The sequence below is a fragment of the Bombus flavifrons genome, chromosome 8 (assembly GCF_040668555.2).
Source record: "Bombus flavifrons isolate JBK064 chromosome 8, iyBomFlav1_principal, whole genome shotgun sequence".
NCBI lineage: Eukaryota > Metazoa > Arthropoda > Insecta > Hymenoptera > Apidae > Bombus > Bombus flavifrons.
The window spans coordinates 15,767,276-15,787,002 of NC_138449.1; the positions used below are offsets into that span (position 1 = coordinate 15,767,276).

Below are 19,727 nucleotides of genomic sequence, written 5' to 3' on the forward strand. Positions count from 1 at the left end.
GGTGTCGACGTTTATTTTGCGGGTGCTGCTTTCTACTCCCGGATTGAAGATACCAACCAAGAATATAGAACGTAATTTCTTCCACGGACTTCCACTCGAATATAATTCTTTTTTCAAGCGATTATCGAGTATCGTATAAATCGACGTTAAAATTGGCAAAGCAATTCGAGTCACAGACGTTATTAACTGGTTATTGTTTCAGAATTTTGGTAACATTCATTTTATAAAATTCAGAGTCCGACTTTATCGATTGCTACGAATAATTCGGATACGTAACTTTCAAGTTACACGCGCGTGCAATATCTATCGGATGTACGATTCGACGTTACGTCGAACAACATCGTCGATCCCATTTTCGAGCAATCAGATACGACGTTTCGGTGATCGCCAGGAGATCGCGATATTCTTGAAATCGTCGAATATATAGAACGTGGCAATCGGCGTTGTTCGAGTCACGAGCAGAAAAATCAGGCGAGTGCACGCATCATGGTTGATGGGCCCTAAACGCTGCGAGTGTTAATTACGACGCCTCGTGACAGGTGCAATTTGCGACACGACTGTCCATGAAATTCGCGAAACACGAGGCGGTTGTTACAGCTGCGGCCGCTACGCCCTCGTAAACGTGTTTACGAAAACGCGACGGCTCGTACGTCAACCTGGTCGTTAGCACCGCGTAATTGCCTGTGCCGCGATTAATACGTATAGCGAATCGTTCGCGCGCCACTTCTTACATTTATCCTCTACTTAGAACCTTTCGGCTAGAATGTCTCTTTTTGCGTACAGTCGATTGGACGTGGAGATGCGTGTGTTGCATTCTTGGCGCGGATGCACGGAACGTGATTAGTAGAAGCAGAAGAAATAAAAGAGTATTTCCGCGGACGCTCGATAACGTAGTATAGAAGCGTGTTACGATATATATAGGGTGTCGATTTCTTGATTAAACGCTTCATATCTAAAATCTCAGACAAGCGTCCCGAAATCCAATTAGACGAAATTCGTTGTTTCTCGAATTGACAAAAGTTACAAACTTTTAGGTTACAGATATCTTTCATCAATGTCTATTTTCTTCGGCAGTCTCGGTGCACATACGGTGCTGTGAATAACCATAGACTCTGCATTGTTTCTTCGTTATGTTCAAGAAACCAGCGATTATGACTGGATTTTGTTGTTACGTGAAATTGTTTTCGCGAAGAGTAAAGTGTATGTTAAAGGATATCAGGAGACGTTACACAGCGAATTATCGCCTTTCACAACTGAAACAGAAGACGAGAAGACGATGTTTCGATAAGACGATGCTCCTTTCCATACAGCCACCGCTGGAAAAACGTGGTTTCAAAATTTCGAATCAGAATTACTGCCATGGACAGTAATCGAGGCCTGATTTGAAACCGATCGAGAACCTATGGGGCACTCTGGCAAGAGAAGTTTACGATCAGGAGAAGCCACATACAGAAAATATCGTTGAACTTAAAACAGGAATAGAATCTACGTGGGCGGATATTCAAAACGAAGCTTTGAACGAGTGAGATAGACGTAATAAAAAATGAAGGAAAATCTATCGAATATCGACTGATAACGTAACAAAATTAACCGAGTTTATATTTTTTTCACATGGAAAAATACAATTTCAGGGGAAAATTTAATTTTCTCCAGACTTCGGAAGAAGACAATTTTTGTTCGTTGTACCTTGTATTTTCGTTTCAATATTACGAAAAATCGAAAAATGGGATTTATAATCACTCGCTCACATTGTATTCTCCAATTTGTCTCGTATCGCTGTCTCGTTCTATAAAAAGCTGTTTGATAGAAGTGCTTCTTTAAAAACAAATTGCAAAATCAGAGACATAACACTTCGACGTTCTCTCCGAAGAGCAGAGGAGGAGGAGAAAGACGATAATCGGTATGGCGTTGCAGAGCGATTCGAGCTAAATCGAGGCGGAATCGTCGGAAACGGGGATCGGGGACACGAGTTTTTCGTCGATTCTCGTGAACGGCAGCAATTTTCTGGTCGCTTGTCGGCACCGTTTATATTTAATGCTTTAATCTGGCCGGGCGTCGGCCGATCTAAACACGCGATAAATCTCATAGCGGAGGACGCCTTAAAAAGCGGCAACAAAACCTCTTCACCAAGCGGAAGCGTTAAGTGGCCTCGCGGAGAACCTCGCGCGCGCTTCCGTGCCCGCCTATTAACGTCCCGCCTAAACGCTCTACTTACGAGAGAGAGTAGACATCCTCTCCTGAACGATATTAATGATTTCCCAAAACTCTCGAGTCGTGTGAAAACTCCTCCACTGTCGATCAAAACTTAGCCGCTCTCCTTTCACCACTCCACACACCGTTCGAGATCTTTGGAACTGCCTCTCGCAGCTGCACTCGCGGCTCACAATGACTTTCCTCGGCTATATCGAGCGAGCGTTTATGGCCCGAGAACGGACCAGAAGGAAGAAAGAATAGTTTTGAAAAATTGGATATATTTCTCCAGGAATTCTCATATACGAAGCATCAGCAGGTTCGAGGTTCTTACGGATCTGCATGGAATTGCAGGAGAAAGTTTCTTAGATTCCGCGCCAACATATACGTTCTCCGATAAGATGTTTCCGTCCTTATTCCTCGACATCTTCGTCCTACGTTTCTTTTCCTACTGTCTTTCGACGACTAACAATCAGGCGATTTTTCAAAGAATCGTCTACGGTATCGTTTTCATCGTCGTTTTCATCGAACGATCGATATTAATATTCGCGTATCGTTCGTCAGTGTCGACAACGCGTCAAGAGATGTGGTATTCGTACGACTTCCTTTGCACGAGTATTAACGGCTAATGCTTTTCATACGTTCTTTCGCTACGCAACTGCTTCTTAACCTCGTTTCGATAAAAAGGAAGAAAACGTTGTCCATCGTGCACACGCTCGGTCTACTCGAAATTGTCTACTCGAAACTCAGCTGAGCGCCATGATCACGAGTTCCCAGGAAGAGCGAGCGGAAGCGAGCAGAAACAAATGAACTATTAGGAGCTCTCGTAGAAGCCACGATATACAGAGGGCGGGAAGCAGGTCCCCCAGTTAAGGACTAACAAGTATACACTCGGTGTGCAGCGAGCTACAGATCTCTGGGTATATACTTGTTAGCCGTCGTGTTGGCTGATAGGCGCCGCTCTAACTAGCCACGCATGGCGAGCACGTGTGGAGGTGTCGACTGCCCTAACGCCCTCCGCGCGACCCTATTCCTCGACCGTGACCCTCCCCCTTTTCTCCAGCCCTCTTTCTCCTTAGTATTCTTTCTCTTTCGTCTCCTCGTCTCTTCTCGTTCCTTCCACGATTTCTCCTTTCCCTGCGGTGCTTCCGCCGACGCGAGACGCTCCATTTCACGCGGCATGAAATCCGAGCGAAAATATTTGGGCGCCTCGTGCAATTGGCCGCGACTCCTTTAAACATTCCCTCGAAAGGAATTTTAATTTTCTTTTTTGCTTGGCTTTTCGTTTCTCTGCTATGATAGTGGATAATTTGTCTGGTTTAATCATATGGCACGATGCAGCGGATCGAATCTTCTTTTTTGTTTTGCCGATTCTCCGATTTCTTTCTGGATTTTGTGTCAATGGACGAGCAATTTGATACCCATACTTACGCGTAAAATACAACGTTACAAGACAAGGCTACGCACGCTTAATTATATCTCGATAAATTCCGCGACTAATAGCTAATTACGTACACTGCACGTTTAATTACGCGTTAAACGATTAATTTTACAATTCCACCGAGCCATTTAATTCACCTTCCAACTAACGTCCATTCTCACCCTTCGTTCGCCGCGAATCGAACTAACAAACCCTCGAGAGGAAACTTCTCGAATCGAAGATACGCGAAAACATTACGTTTCTTCAATGACGAATAGTCGGTATAACAGACGTCTTAAACCACTTAACCGAGGATTTCCAACGGCTCTTTGATGTTTCGCGCACGAGGGTCCGCAGTGATTTTCCACGGGGTTGTATTCTAATTTCACGATGGCAGTGGCGATGGAATTGACCGCCACGCAGGTGGGTCGTTGGCCAAGAGCAAAGACAATTGCCGAGCCGCTCGGGGATCAGCCGCGTCGCGAAAGCGGCTTACCAGGGAGAAAATGAAATTTAATTAACTGGAAACGACGCGGAATCGCCGCTCGTCACGCGGCGCTCGCGTGAGCCACGACGCCTACGCGTCATGGACTGGTATTCTTTCAGCAGTGGCTAAATGTAACTGCAGCTTTTACACACACGTTATTTTCGTTCGTCCGCTAATAAATTAAATATTCGCGTGGGAGATATTGTTGAACATTTTTACTAATTAATTAATCCATTCAACGATGATCTCTAATTAACGAGATTTTCTCTAACTGGAAAGGAATCAGGAACCGACGTTTCAAAGTCCTGGCCGTGGATATCATCAGCCCTCAATGAATCCAACGAGTCAGATGTAAAAAAAATTGCTCGAAAGAGTAGAAAGAGCAAAATTGCTCTATTAGTCGCAGTAAATGATCGAATTACGCGTCAGACAGTTCCGCGATATTCTTAAATCCACCCCGCTCTCTTCCAAGCAATACTTCGTCCACGAAGATTTCTCGTAAAATTCTTTTCTCTGCTATCGACCTGCTATAAAATTTTCTAAAATACAAAATCGGGGAAAAACAACGATACAAAGGGACGTGAAAGCCGGGGGGGGGGGTCGATCGATGTGTGCGATTTAACGTGAAATGGCCTGCGTCGAGCGCGAGGGACGGCAGGGGCGGAAAAACAAAGGAGGATGGCGCGGGGACGGCAAGGGTGGTAGGCCGGAGTGAAATCGACGAGGGTTGGGAGAACGGGAAGGCGGATGGGACGCGCGGGTTCGCCAATACAAAAAGGGAACCTGGAGATTATGATCTTCCATTCGTTCGCTCGTTCCAATTATTTTGTCCAATTAAAATATCGATTTTCTCCCCCCCCCCCTGTCGTGGCTCTGCCTGCGAGTACGTTCGCCTTTTACCGTGTCGTCGTCCTCCCCTTACCCCTCGTCTGCCTCCCCACCCCTTGCATTCTACCCCATGTTCGCAGACAACCCCCGATCAGAGGCGAAAGCGAATTTTTCGGCACCCCACGCCAAATAAATCGACGTTCCTTCTCGTTTCGCGATCGCAAGGTTCGAATTTGTTTTCTCAATGATTTCTTTCATTCGTTCGATGGTTTTCTTTGAACGAAACGTTTGACGACGTTTCGTGAAAGAACATTTTTATGAAGCGAATCACGATTGGCGGTTTGAAGCGTGGCGGTGTTTACGGCTTTTTAATTATACACGCTTCGAGTGCTTTCAATCGATATCAAAGTCGAACGACCTTATCTTTCGTAGAAGCGACGGACGAAGACCTCGAAGTTTCTGTAGACACCTGGAACGAAACAACTGTATTTCTTTCGACACACTAATTTTTAATTGGATAAATATTTATGAAGTTACACAAGTGATTTTACCTTAGTGTTTGCTCGTACACCGAACAATAAGAAGTGTACACAACCTTGACGTATTGAATGCTACCGAGGATAAATGGAGCTCGAACGTTTTCTTTTGCCACCCTGCTTATTTGCGTCATTACCATTCGTGACGTTAATAAATTTCGAGTCCATTGATTTTAATACAAATAAATACAAAGATAATATATCCTTTAGAAGTTGGAGATATTCCAAGTGCTCTAAGCAAAATATAAATTATTCGATAATGTTTTAAGGCTTCGCTAAACTTTCCGAGCTTATCGAGAGGCGAAGTACCCTGATCAGCGTGTTCCAATGATTCCGCTAATAGAATTTGTCGAAACGATCAGCCAGGCGAATGTTTTCGAGGGCAAATCAATCACGAGCGTTTCGCGAATCGCAGGCCGGCTCTCGGTTTCGTCGTTTTTTACGGGAAGAAATTATCCCTCTAAACGGCTATTAGACACGACCGGCGTGTGGAAGTTCTCTGAGAATAGACGATCTAATTCCGTGAACGGGAGGAAGGGAGGAACGGAGAAAGCTCCGTCGGATGGTGCGAGAGAAAGAGGTGGGGGATGAAGGGCCGGAGGGGTTGGAGACGGACCACCGTGATTGCAATTTTAACGCCAATTTGACTTGAATCTCTTCTGCGCGAAAGAAATAGTGTTTTCATGCTCAATATAGCGGCGTGCTAATAATTAACGGCCACGCCGTGCCACTTTGTCGTTTAAACGTAAAGGGTGTCCCAATCGTATCGATTCAGCAAGTTCCACCATATCTTTGAGATACGTACGTAATATTATTCTAAGCTGATATCGAATTATTTCCGTTACGATAATTCTTACGATAAGTCTTTTGATTTAATTCTATCCACTTGTTATTCTTCGAAGTGCAATATCTTATATTTTATATCCGATGTTCGAAATACGACGTAGGTTTCACCAATTATCTCGATTCTCAGCTTATCGAAATTGTTTCTTTCCAACAGACCTGCCCAAATACTCTTACGACGTCGATCCAAACAGAAACTAGGATTCTATTATCCGTCTTTTTTTAAATTTCGTCTAAAATACGAAACTCCGGGTCTGCCGAAACGCGCATGCAAGCCGCAACGGTCCCGGGAAACATCAAGCTCAAAACTGGATGACACACCGTGTACGTGTACCGAGCGGGTCTTGCGGAGCTAGCGGGTGGTCCTCATTATGTCGGCTTCCCCACCGCTCAGCCGTCCTATCTATTTAACGTATCGTTTGCCTTGGTAACCATCCAAATTGGCCCATCCCTCTCTATGCGCTGCCAGCCACCGTCTCTCCCGATCTCACTTGTGCTCTCCTTAATTATTCGGTAGCCGATGTTTAATAACGCCACCGTTGCGCGTTTCTCGCCAACGCTCTTCGACCCGATCCTTAATAGAAAACACTCGTTTCCTGCGAACGGTCACGTCGAGTCCCTCCTCGATGATCGACTATGCGAAGACCAGGGTCGATGTTCCGTTTATAGTTTACAAGGACAATTAACGAGGGAAGATTCGAGAAGAAATCGTTGTTTTGCAGAAATTAAGAGATATTTCATCGAAATTTATACATTTCTGAACATAGGCGAGCATCGAAGGCCTTAAATAGCGATTCGTTTTATGCACCAAATGTTACAACGACATTTACGTCGGCTATTTTGTATGCCTTTGCATCTTTGAATTTCTCGCAAACGTATAAACACGCGTAAGTCTAATTATGGATTCGGCGGAAATTTCGATAGTATCGTTTCTTCGTTGAAAGCTCTCGTTCGTTCGGCAAACCGTTGGAAGTATTCGCGTCAATCTCGGTTATTCGAGATCCGGCGTTTCCTGTTCCCGCTGCAATTCCATCGAGACAGAATTAATTCATCGTTGCAGGAAGCTTGTACGTGTGTTGGTTTCTTCGGAACCGCGTTTAATTTCAGAATTTCAATAGCCGCGTGATCGACGTGGACCCTGCCACTTCTTGCTACCCACGGTTAACCAGAAGCAGCGTGGTGGTTAAGATATCGATACGAGGCCGATGAATTCGAAAGTCAATGGCCCGTAAACTTTAACGGCTGTTGTTAACGAAAGACATCTCATTTCGCTTTGTTAAATCGTTTTACGATCCCTTTGGCGAAGTCGTGATTTCTTCGTGACCAACTGTCGTGTTGTGTCGCAAAGTTTCTAGAAATCTGCAAGTTTTCCCGAGTTTATCGTACACGCCGAAGTCACAACTCTCTGTATTCCAGAATCTAGTCCCGATACAGAGCGGACGAAGCGTTCGTAAATTCAATAAGCTATAACTGAGCGATAACGCGCGCGTAAACCGATTTCCCAGCTGGGAACCGCGCTGGAGGCCGATCTGTCCAGGTCGAAACTATGTACAATTACCGTTTTAATCTGCAGTTTCGAGGGCCATAAATATCCGCGGAGCCGCTCATCGACACCGACAAAGAGAACGCGGCAGAGATGCCGGCAGGGAAGTTTGCGCGAGCAAATTTATTGCCGCGGCCGATTCCACGCGGACCAAGCGTCTATGAGCTTTTATTCCGCCGCGGTATCGACAGCCTCGATCGGCGTTCTTCTCTGGTCGCGCAGGGCTTTTCGGCCGAGTCACCGTGACAATTAATCGCCGTCGTGCTTCGTTCCTCCGGTATTCGCGTTTCGAGCAAAAATATAAAGGAGATTTTCCGTGATTTTTAACGTTACTCTGTCCGGCTTTTTGTTGGCCGATGGTAATCTGTAGATTGAAAACCGTGGAAACGAAGCGAGGCAAGGACGAAGAACCGAAGCGATTTTTACTACGGAGCTTTTCGTCTTTCTAACCGAGTATATTATCGCGTATTTTACTCGAACATACTACATTACTACATTACTCGAGATAAACCATTGAAACGTTACCGCAAAACAAATGGATTAATTTAATGAAAACACATTGAGGATAACGTAGTTGCGCTCGGTCTGACCATAATCGGGTTAAATCTACTGTAACGTAATCAAACCGTTCTATGATTTAACCGCGGACTGGCGCCATCTAATATCGAATTTATCCACGTAAATACGATCTACAAATCCAGCGTCGCTCCATTTGTGCGAAGGGAAACGATCGCGCCAAAAACGGCCACATCCGATGGAAAAAATACAGCAAGCTTCCTAAAACGTTCTCCTACGGTGCAGTTCTTGCAACGTTACGGAAGACAAGGCGGATAGAAGCGAAACGGAATCGTTTCCATCGATCCTTGACGAAGATATCGATCCCCTTTGGCGGGCGGACCAAGTGGCAGCGCGAGACGGCGGAAGTTCGCGCGATGAAATTTACGGCTGCAGCCAATTCCGCGCAAATGGAAGACCATCTATGAGGTTTTATTCGGCCTGGTTATCGCTGCCACCTATCGGCAGGCATTTGTTTTTGCTTATCGGCGGGGCTACGTCAAGCCCGTGTAGGGGGAGGCCACCGTAAATATGACGGACGGATGCGACGATGGGATCTCAGCGGCGTCGGAACAAACGAGCGCCACGGACCCGAGGCCCCGAAAGTCTCGTACTCGGCTCGATCGAGAGGGATGAACGACCAAGAGACCTCCAGCGCCGACAGGGCTCCCGTTCGACCACGAATCGATATACCTGGCTGCGCGAACAAACGAAATCTACCAGGAGAAAGGGCTGCTCGAACCAGCGCTATCTTCCAGTTCTTTCCTTTCTTCGTCACCCCTTTTTCGCGTCTATGCAACTCTTATACGCATCTCCGCTCTTCCAAGAGTTTCTTTCCCGTGTTCCTTCATCAGAGCGATTAAGGAATCTGTATTACGCGAACGACGCGCGACGGAGCCGTAGTCGTTCGATTATACCGTTTGATCAGTTGGAGCGTGATCGATCACAGGGAAAGACGGTCGTTACTTCCACCTGAGATTTCGAAACGTCAGAACGTATCAATAACAACGCGATGATCGAAAGCACTCGAGGCGAGCCTGCATTTTTCCTCTCTTAATCACCGACCCTAATTGGTCAATTACGCTCATTACCGTCTCCTACGGTAGAGAGGCGAGTCGAACGATAAAATCACTTCTCTCTCTCTTTCTCTCTCTATCGCTATCTCTATCTCTATCTCTTTCCTTCGCTCTGCTTCTCTCACCCTCTGTCTCCCTCTCGTCCGCGTGCATCAGCAGAGGAGGTGGCTCCCCACCAAAGAACCGTATCCATGGGTAATCCCTGCCTGCCGTGCCTCCCCTGAAACCGAGCTGGACCTAGTTGCAAGAGAGAAACTTATCCCTGGCAGGGAAAAATCCGCGGGTCTATAGCTCTGGTTCGACTCCGTTTCACGGTAAAGGAACCCGGCCATGGAGGCGGAGCGACCAGAGCCATGCCCCTTCTGCCGCCTCGAGGCCTCGCCCACTTTTGAATTTCCCCTTTCTCGCATTTTCGTCCCCTCCCCGAACCATCGTTCCTGCTCTGACAACGTCTCTTTTCAAACAACGGCTGGGTCTCCCACTAACCGAGGCGCCTCCACCCGCAAAACGAAAAAGTCCGAACGCCGCAGTCGACGATGGTCAAAGTCAGTCGACACGGAGAGCTCGAGTCGAGTAGAGGCTAGTCCAGGTTAGCTGGCCGGGAGATCCATCGATCCGTCGATCCTCGGCTCATCTGTCAAACGCGTCACGCATCCTTCTTCACGCGTTTCCGTGATTATTCTTGGAAAATTGTCGTCGAGTGTGACTCGAACATCGTCGGATAGCTACACATTCGAACGCTTCATTTTCTTCGACGTTGAGTCGCGTCGATGAGATTGTGTGGGATCAGTGAGAAAGACATTTCGTCGAATCACAGACATTCGCACTTTATTTCTCCTCTTGCATCGGTGACAAGATAGTCGACAAAGGTATCGACAAGATGAGAGCATAGAAGATCGAAGAAGATTTGCTCGGAGTGATTCAGTGAAGAGATATAGATTCACAGAGGTGTTCAATCGCGGTCTAAGAATGACAGTACTAAGGATGACCTCCCCGGTGACGCCTCCATCGAGCAGTCCAGGTTCCCACGAGGCCCAGGCGCCCCAGCCGACTTCGAAACCGGTGCATCGATTGAGCTTTTCCGTCGCGGCCTTGTTAGCCGACACTAAAAAGTCGGACTCCTCCGGACAAGAAACGTCCTCCGTATCACCCAGATCGTCACCCTTGGCCTCTTGCTCCCCCGTGAGACAGGAGAACCTGCCAGTCAGTCCGAACTCCGCGTTACAAAAACATCCAGGTGACTACAGATCGAGATACCTGTCGGTGTCTCCGAGCGTCCAGGAACATAGACGGATCGCATACGGCTCGCTGGACGCGAGGACGCTAACCAGGTTTCCCGAGATCGAGGTGGACAGGGTAGAATCCCCCGGTCAACGTTCCAGAACGCTGGATTACGCGGTTCGAAGCTCCACGGACTCCGGATCCACGTCGGAAGTCGCACCATGTTCCTCGTCTCCCAAGGTCGTCACAGTCGGTCACTCGGATTTCGGTCCTCAATCTCCTAGAAGCAGTTCTCACGAAGCCAGGTCCAGGTGTTCGGAACCGGAAGACATGGAGGAAGAGGACGAGAACAGTCTAGTCGACGTGGAGGACCTACAGCATCAGCATCAGGGAAGCAGTCCGACGCCGGTCAGACCGACTCCGGCGTATATCGGAGGATTTTCCAGTTTGGGAAGCATCTCTGGCATTCCAGCCGGGCTACATCCCGCGGTTTGGGGTGGCGGACATCAGGGTGCAGCGGCAGCAGCAGCCGCCGCCGCCGCCGCCGCTGCCACGGCGAGCTTCTTCCCCTCGCACTTCTCTCATCACGCGCCATTAAACGGTGAGTACCATCCTGAGCGTTTACCTTCTGTTTTTACCCGTTGCACTGTTTTACCAGTGTCGTTTGCCATTTGCTAAACCGACGACAACCGTGTACGGCGCGTCTTTGAACCGCTGGCCGACCGCCAATCGGCTCCGCGTTGCGTTTTTTCCTTTTCGTCGTCCGAGACAAGGCTCGATTGTAAAGTAGCAAGTGTCGCGGAGTAAAGAGAACCGAATGCGATAGTGGCCTGTTTAATGGAGCCGACGGCTTCGACATTCTTCGCTTTCCTCGGTTGTTCGCGGATAAAATTAGTCCCGGTGCAACGGAAGTCCCTCCTCGTGCCTCCGATCTGTCACCGATTCCTTTCCATCTTCTATTTTTGCGTGCACCGAAATTCTGATTGGGACAGTGTTTCGAGGGAGAGCGCCGTGTACAGGGCGTTACAAGACGGTTGCACTCTGGCGATTCGGGGAAGATTTGGAAAATATCATGGAACGGGCTTGATTCGTAGTACATCGTCTTAATAGTTTGAAATGAAATTATTTCGTATTTAGTTAAAATAATCGATCGTCGTTTATCATCGGAGAAAGACGAGAAAATTTTGTGACACCGTGATTGGATCGAATTTGGAAGTACATACAGGCTGTTGCAAGATTCCTACGTGGTCTTTCATCGTGGTGGCCTGAAGTTAAAGAGATTAAGAAAATGTTGAAAGTATGGGATTGAAAGATAAGATTTATAGGTTGTGATAAAATGCCGTACGAGGTATCAGAGTAACTTTAAAAAAGCTTTAGAGTATGATTCATGGACCCTGACGATTTTATACCTCCATAATAAGCGGTTGAATTAACTTGCATTCGGTTAAAAAATCAGATAGGGTATCTATCTACGCATGTATATATCTACATACGTCTAATAAATTATCGATGCTATTTAACAAATACCATAAAGCTGCTACGACTCGATCGACGTTAAACCGAGTGAATTAAAATACCGAGAGTGAAAAACGTCAAAGAGAAACGGTCTAATTGATAAATTGAGACACACGATATCGTCACGAGGACGTTATTAGCGATCGAAACATCCGGCTGGAAAGAGGCAGTCACCTAAAATCACCGCAAAAGGAATGCAGTTCTCGGAACGCGCGCGCAGATGACTCGTCGCGATTGAATCATCGTTAACACTAATTATTGAGGTCGCGGCTTGATAATTGCGCGGAGCTCTCGTTAAAGAGGCAATCAAAGTTTTCTCGCTTCGTCAGAGCGCCGCCACGCAGACAGAAAAGAGGGAACAGAGGGCCGGTTCTTGTCGAGCTCGTGGAATCCGGACGACAGACAATAGGCGATTATTACAAAAAGGTGTTGCAACTGCAAATCGTCGTTGATCGAATGGAAAACTACTTTTTCCATCGTCGTTAACCTACTATTTCTCATTTTCTTTTTTCATTTTCGGATTATCTTGAATTTCGATTAACTGTTTTCTAGAATTTTATGAAATTACAGTTTGTTAGAATTAATCGATTATCGCGCGAACAACAAAGGATGAAAGATCGCGTTCAGTTTTTGTTAGAAATAGTCTTGCAAAATTAGAAGCGATATACCATATATGGTCGTCCTTAATTGAAATATTCTATATAGCAATTTTTCATTTTTCTTTGCTGTCTTTTCTTTCGACCTTCGAGTAAGGATACAAACTGTTATGCAAACTGTTACAAAACGACGACCGAATACATATCTTAAATAGGACGAAGAAAGTCAAAGTCGGCACAAAAAGATAATACCTGGCCTGGTTTCTTGGATGTTTAGAAACGACGGATGGAACGTTTTAACTAACAAAGGCGGAATAAATCAACGTATTCCCCTAATATCGATATTAAAGTACGGCAATAAACATAGAAATTAGAAGTAGAAAGATACAATGTTACCTTTAGTACAGGGATTTGCTCTCTCCGTGTCAATTTATAGATCATTGTTGCGCTCAATTGTGGCGCGATTTAGGGCGGCTCGCGAGCGAAGTACAATCGACCATAATCGAGGCTCGGCAAACGAGCCTGGGGGAAGCAGCGTGATTTTGAAATATGGCCTCTCAGAGAGGGTGTTCCTCTGGATTGCGTAACCCTTCAAACTTTGCTTCACCGCTCTCTACTTTAACTACCCATCAGAAGGGGTTGAAAACAAGCGTCCCTAATTATTCTCTCCGATATCGATATCAAACAATGTATAAACCCGTATCCTGCTTTCCGTAGAAATAATTTCGAGGAAAAATACCTCGTAAATAAATTAGAAGCAATTGCGCGCGGGAATTAAACCGAACAAACGTCGAGTCGTCTAAATTAATTGCCCCTTCGTTAGAGAAGCTGATTCATTCGGACAGCGAAGATAAATATACTCGATTTCGAGGTACGTTTCTTAGAATTTCGATTTCTAATAAAACGTACGAGAGCACGTTTATGTTCGTTTATCGATCGAGCCGACTAATAAGAGCGCATAGAAATCGTGGCCCACGGAAGCGTTGCGCAACGCGACAAAGAACGCTCGATCGGACGAGCTGAATTTTGCCTCGTCCTTTTCCCGTCGCGATCGTCCTCTTCCCCTCTTACAGATACTCAGGTATCTCCTCGAGACCAGCTAATTATTTCAGTAATTTGCATGAAAATCTATCGAAAGGCTACGCTCTTTACCACCGCGTCCGCGTCCGATTCTCAATACCGATTCACGTTCAATTCTATTTTCTTCTTCGTCAATTCCACGCTCTGTAATCGCTTCCACTACGATTACAAATCTCACTTCGCAATCGCCAATATCCTACAAAGATTCATTCGAAACATTTTCTACCTCAAATTGAAACAAATATACCTATTTGTGTCGTTATTTGGATCCCATATTCTACATCCTATATCTCACATCCTGCTACTAATACTCTCTTTCATATCCTGTTTCGAAAACAACCTATATAAAAGTAGGATTGCTCGAGTCGTCTGAGGACCAACGTTTCAATCAGACTTGGAATGGTCGAATTACAGGATACCGTTAATCTTTAAACGATATAATATACCTATAATTATACAGGGTGGTTGGTAACTGGTAGTACAAGCGGAAAGGGGGTGATTCTACGCGAAAAAGAAGTCGAAAATATAGAATAAAAATAAAAAAAAAATTTATCCGTTATAACGTACCGCACGCGTACCGAGCGAAAATTCAAAGTCGATTTTCTCGAAAACAAAGCCTCAAACGAAAAATTTTTATTCTATATTTTCGACTTCTTTTTTCGCGTAGAATCACCCCCTTTCCGCTTGTACCACCAGTTACCAAACACCCTGTATATTGTAATATAACTTAATTAGAAATAATGCAATAACGTAATAACTAAAGAACGAGAAAATATCGTATACCGTAGGTGTAGCAATAGGATTGGGGAAGTTAAAAGGCAAATTATCACGAGTGAAAGGATCGGTCGTTAAAAATTGTTGAAATACGGAAAGAAGGAATTTGAATATCGTACGATATGCCAATTTCCGTGATCGATCGACGAAATGGAATCGCATCGCGATTTCAAGAGAATCCACCACACCGAATCGTTACGCAACGGTCGACAAAGGATACTCAAGTACGAAATCTTCCCCGTTCTAGATCGTTTCGCGGAATCCTCGGCGTATCTCCGCGAGATCAGCTAATTATTTCGAATGCGCATCCTCGATCGACTGGATTAAAATCGGTTTTCGAGGTTCTCGGGGTTTCTGCACGGGTTTTCGGCCGGAAACCGACGGATCCTCGAATACAGAGACTAATTGGGACCCTTGGAGAGTCGTAGCGAGAGAGAGAGAGAGAGAGAGAGAGAGAGAGAGAGAGAGAGGGGCAGAAAGAAAGGCGAAGTGGGTGGCGAAGGGAGAGGATCGGCGCACAAAGGACGAGTCCTCCTCGTCAGAGTGGTTGTCTTGGAATCGCAAAAGCCTCGTTCGCGAATACCGAAGCGGGAAGGACGCGGTTCCGCGCGGAGCAGGGAAAGGAGGAGGAGGTGGAGTCTCGGTCTCTCCGTGGAAAATTTGAAATTCAGAAGCGACGAGAGCAGAACGACGAGAACGATCTTCCTGCCCTTTTGTCTCGTCTCGAGAGATCGCTCGTTTCCAGAGCCGTTCACCTCCGCTCTACAAATCTGTCAATTGTCTCGAGACAAATCTCGAGGAATATAACCGATATGTTTCGACACGAGCCTTCCTCCTCTCTCTCTCTCTCCGTTCCTCCTCCAGTTTCTGATAAGATGTTCCGTTGTTTCGTCGCGTTCGATTGTCGTCGACTTGTTGTACCGGTTGCGACAACTGTTGCTTGATTCCGCGACATCGTCGGAGATTTTCGACGGTGATTCCGATGGATTTTCGACCATTGTTTAGGATTCTATACGGTTTGTATACCCGTACGTTCAGACCGTTAAAAATTAATCGAGTACTATATATAGACTACCGTTTAATCCACCTACTAGTCCTCGTAGCATAGCCTCGATCGTACAAGATCTGGTTCGACCACCATCCCAGTCCATCAAATAATCGATCAGCGAGCAAAACCACCCAAACCGCCGGACAAGTTTAACAAATGCCAAGTATCGTCGAAACGCGCGAATTTCCGCGCAAAACGCGGTGTACGGCTATGTGTGCCGGAACATTAACATCGTAATTGTCCGGAGGTGACGTAATCGAGAGGTGTAACCTCGCGTAGAGCGACTCGGGGCGAATTATTCGGGCAAACGGTCGATTATCGGTGTACACCTTTCTCCGTGGGACGATATATCGACGCTAATGAATACAAGCGATAGCGTTAAAGGAGCGATTCGCGGCCGGAATCTTGCGGTCGGCCGACAAAAAGGTAATGAGGCCAGTTTGCGGCGCCGTTCCGACGGGAAAATTATGAATTGACCCCTAAAAAGTCGCGTTCGCTTTCCTGCCGTGCTCCCCGGATGGATGCAGAACCGGTGGCAAAAACAGGACGTTGCGGTCGGCCGGGGTTCGACTCGGTTCGTTCTAACCCGCGAAACACGTTCCCCGCGCTCGTTGCCTTCCTTCTCTCTTCTACTCGGGCTCTGCTTCGGGAGTGACGATGAATGACGACGACGATGGATGATCCTCGAGCGGAACACGCTTTCGGTTGCAGAGAACGGAGAACCGGCCAAGATCAAGTGCAACCTGAGGAAACACAAGCCGAACCGGAAGCCGAGGACGCCTTTCACCACGCAACAATTGCTCGCGCTCGAGAAGAAGTTCACCGAAAGGCAATACCTCAGTGTCGCCGAGAGGGCCGAGTTCTCCTCGTCTCTTCATCTCACCGAGACCCAGGTGACATTCTTTCCATGCTTTTATTTCTTCTTACGTCTGTATCGTATCTTTTGCTTTCCCCTTTTGAAATCGGCGATGTAGATTTCTAGATTTCTAGAAACCTACGGTTTCCAAATTTTTATCTCTTTGAAAGAATCGATCGAAAGTTTGCCAGACAGCGTTTAACCAGAGATTACTTTTTATTATTTTATCGACGTTGATCGGAGTATCGTATAGACGAAGTATATTTTACGTAGTACCTGTCACTCTTTGCTGATCAACATTTAGCAATTCTTCCATTATATTTATCTCGTTCAGATTCGAAGCTTCTTCCATTTTGATATTAACGATTCGCGGAATAATAATTTTTGTACTCGCCAAATTTCCTACATTCGTAACGAAACCATCTGTTATAGTTTTCCTGATTATTTTGTTTGTAGATACTCTAACGATTCTATTCTCTCGACGCAATAAATCCATCGTCTTTCACGCGTCTGTACCGAAAACTGCAGCTCTCTTCCAACGTTCGTTCTCGACAACGGCATTCTCGCATCGCTTCGCGAACGCAATCCCGTGACTCAGCGTGAGCATTCTCCCTCGCTGTATTCGTGACATCTTACGAGACGTACGTAACGTGTTAACACAGGGATCGACTCGAAACTCGGCTCCCCTTTTTCCACATCGACCGGTTCACGAATCAAGAGTGCAGTTTTGAACCGATCTTGGACCGATGTTGCCAGATGCAGGGTAATTAGCGCGCGATATTTTCGACGCTGGCGAATAACGCGGAGATTTTATTAATAGACTACAAATTACTCGAAACGCACGATGACCGACCAATTATCCCAGACCGTGGTCTTGCTTTCCACCGTGTCCAAGAGTAGTTTCGCCAGTGCGTTTGTCAACGAGGCAATTCGTCTACTACACTCTATACTCGTTACAGCCTCCCGACAAATTTCTTCTGTCTTTGCCGTAGGCTCGTCTAACATCGATACCTTTCTTTCTTCTCTCGAATTCGATCCAATGCTGTGTAAGTAATATCGATCTGTAACATCCAAATTTCGTTTCTTTCTTCCGCGAACGAAAAGATTTTTAATTAGAAGTTGCGCGTATTAACGATTCTCTCGTACTTTTCACGAATTTAAGAAATTTTCGAATAATACGAAACGCGACTCGTTTGAAAATAATCATGATCGTAGCGCGATCGAGTAATTGTCAAAACTTTAAGCATCGTGTGTTTATCGACGATCCAGCAGTCGTCAAATCTATCATCTACGTGTAATATAGTAAATATAGGGTTGGGAAGCGACCCGCTTTCATCGTCGTCGCTTATTTACCACGGTAACTACACCGCTGCGTCTTAACTCGCTTTTTTTGCTTAACCATCCTGAGATCGTCCGGCCAATCGCTCCGAAACCGCAACGAAAACCGCTGGACAAAATCGTCGAGCCGTTAGGGCTCGGTATAAAGCAGTCACCGAGTAACAAACGCGAACCGGTTCATTGTTGCAGGTGAAGATCTGGTTCCAAAATCGTCGCGCGAAGGCGAAGCGTATGCAGGAAGCGGAGATCGAGAAATTGCGGATGTGTGCGGTCAGGCAGCAGCACACGACGCTGTACGGCTCTCATCCGGGACTCTTGGCCCCGGCTAGTCTGTATCCCGTCGGAATGCTGTCTCATCCCGGTTTAACGCCTCATCATCCGATCTCTCAGCACTCGTCCAGAGAATGAAAGCGACAGGAGAAGCCAGAGATTCGCCACGACCGGTAGTGAACCGACCTGTCCTCGATCCAACGATCGATTCTCCTGCGAAACTGTTTCTGGTTCCGTTTGGAACGGAAGGAAGAACGAAGAAAGAACGATTCGAGGGAAGAAGGAAGAAAGAACGATTCGAAGGAAGAACGTAGGATCTGTGAGTTTTGAGATGTCGAAGGAAAAGCAAGAGAAACAGACGAAACTATCGTGAAATAAAATTCACAGAGCATCGAAGAACGGAAAAGAATGATCAACGAGAAGTCGAACGGATGTCGGCCGGACTCGTGCAAGACGAATCCACGTGTTTCGGTGAGAAAGTGATTCAGAGCGTAGAGAAGTGCTCGATCGCGAGTTAGAAGCATCGACAAGAAGACAATACCTTCGAAGTGAAATACCTTTATGAGAAGTCTAACCAAAGCGGAACGCGTTTCGAGAAGAGAAACACGATTCTGGATGAATTTGTGGACTCTCTCTTCGCGATCGAATCGTTCAAGTAACGAACTTGTCTAGTGAAAGACGACAGAGAGAGAGAGAGAGAGAGAGAGAGAGACCCAAAGAACAAAACGTCACTTCTATGGGGAGCCATAGCGTATCGTGAATTTGTGCCAATATCAGACATGCTCCCGTGTCTTGTACATAGAGTGTAAATAATCGTTCTCCAGTTGAAAGTTTACGTAGCCTTGTAAATAGGATGTTCGCAAGATGAACGATAGTTCTAACCTGCTAGGATCGGTGGATCGAAGCCACCGAGGCCTGTTTTCCAATTTTGTATAAATGTAAAACCGTCGCCAAGAGAGTAGCAGAGTTTATTTAATAAACACACAGTATAGAATTAACGCCTGTTGTTCCTAACTTAATTCCTAACTGGTATATCGTCGTCGATCCTTCTTAAACGAAAATATCGAGTCCTACGCTTCGACTTTTATAGAACGGTCTAAATTTCGCTCCTCTTCGTTTCACGAATAAATTAACATCGATCGTTGCCTCTAATTGAATTTCAACGGATGAAAAAGCCTATGCTTCGTGCATATCCATACGTACAACGTCGTTAAATAGATAAAAATTAGAGAATCATGGGCGGATCGCTAATTACAAAAGTCGATGCGACTTTTCAGATAATCGTTCCTATGCATGCCGACGACGATTAGAAAGTAGAAATAAATTGCCGCTGCCAATTAAACGATCTGATGATCTCTGCGACCCGATGATCGATAAATCGAACGAGTTTATTTGGCGGCCGATAGACCATAATCCGCTTTAACGTTCGGATAACGTTCGATTTATGGTCGCATAAATGACAACGGGCTTTTAGAAGCCCGTACGTTCGCGCATAAACCGCCGATCGGTTTTACGGATGCGGAGAGATCGATGTTAGACGGAACGAAGAAA

The 19,727-nt window shown here is 46.0% G+C and overlaps 1 protein-coding gene across 1 annotated transcript; it reads left to right on the forward strand.

Moving 5' to 3' along the window:
* The first annotated feature begins 9,802 nt into the window (after positions 1-9,802).
* Positions 9,803-18,457, forward strand: LOC138182521 (homeobox protein MSX-1). Its single transcript, XM_069118459.1, has 3 exons — positions 9,803-11,300; positions 16,424-16,605; positions 18,096-18,457. Exons 1-3 carry the CDS (start codon positions 10,448-10,450, stop codon positions 18,312-18,314), a joined length of 1,254 nt encoding a protein of 417 aa, XP_068974560.1. The 5' UTR covers positions 9,803-10,447; the 3' UTR covers positions 18,315-18,457.
* The last annotated feature ends 1,270 nt before the right edge of the window (positions 18,458-19,727 follow it).

Coding starts and splice junctions, on each gene's coding strand:
- LOC138182521 (XM_069118459.1), top strand. CDS start 10,448: ATGACAGTACTAAGGATGACCTCCCCGGTGACGCCTCCATCGAGCAGT. Junction 11,301..16,423: donor TCATCACGCGCCATTAAACG/GTGAGTACCATC, acceptor TTTCGGTTGCAG/AGAACGGAGAACCGGCCAAG. Junction 16,606..18,095: donor TTCATCTCACCGAGACCCAG/GTGACATTCTTT, acceptor TCATTGTTGCAG/GTGAAGATCTGGTTCCAAAA.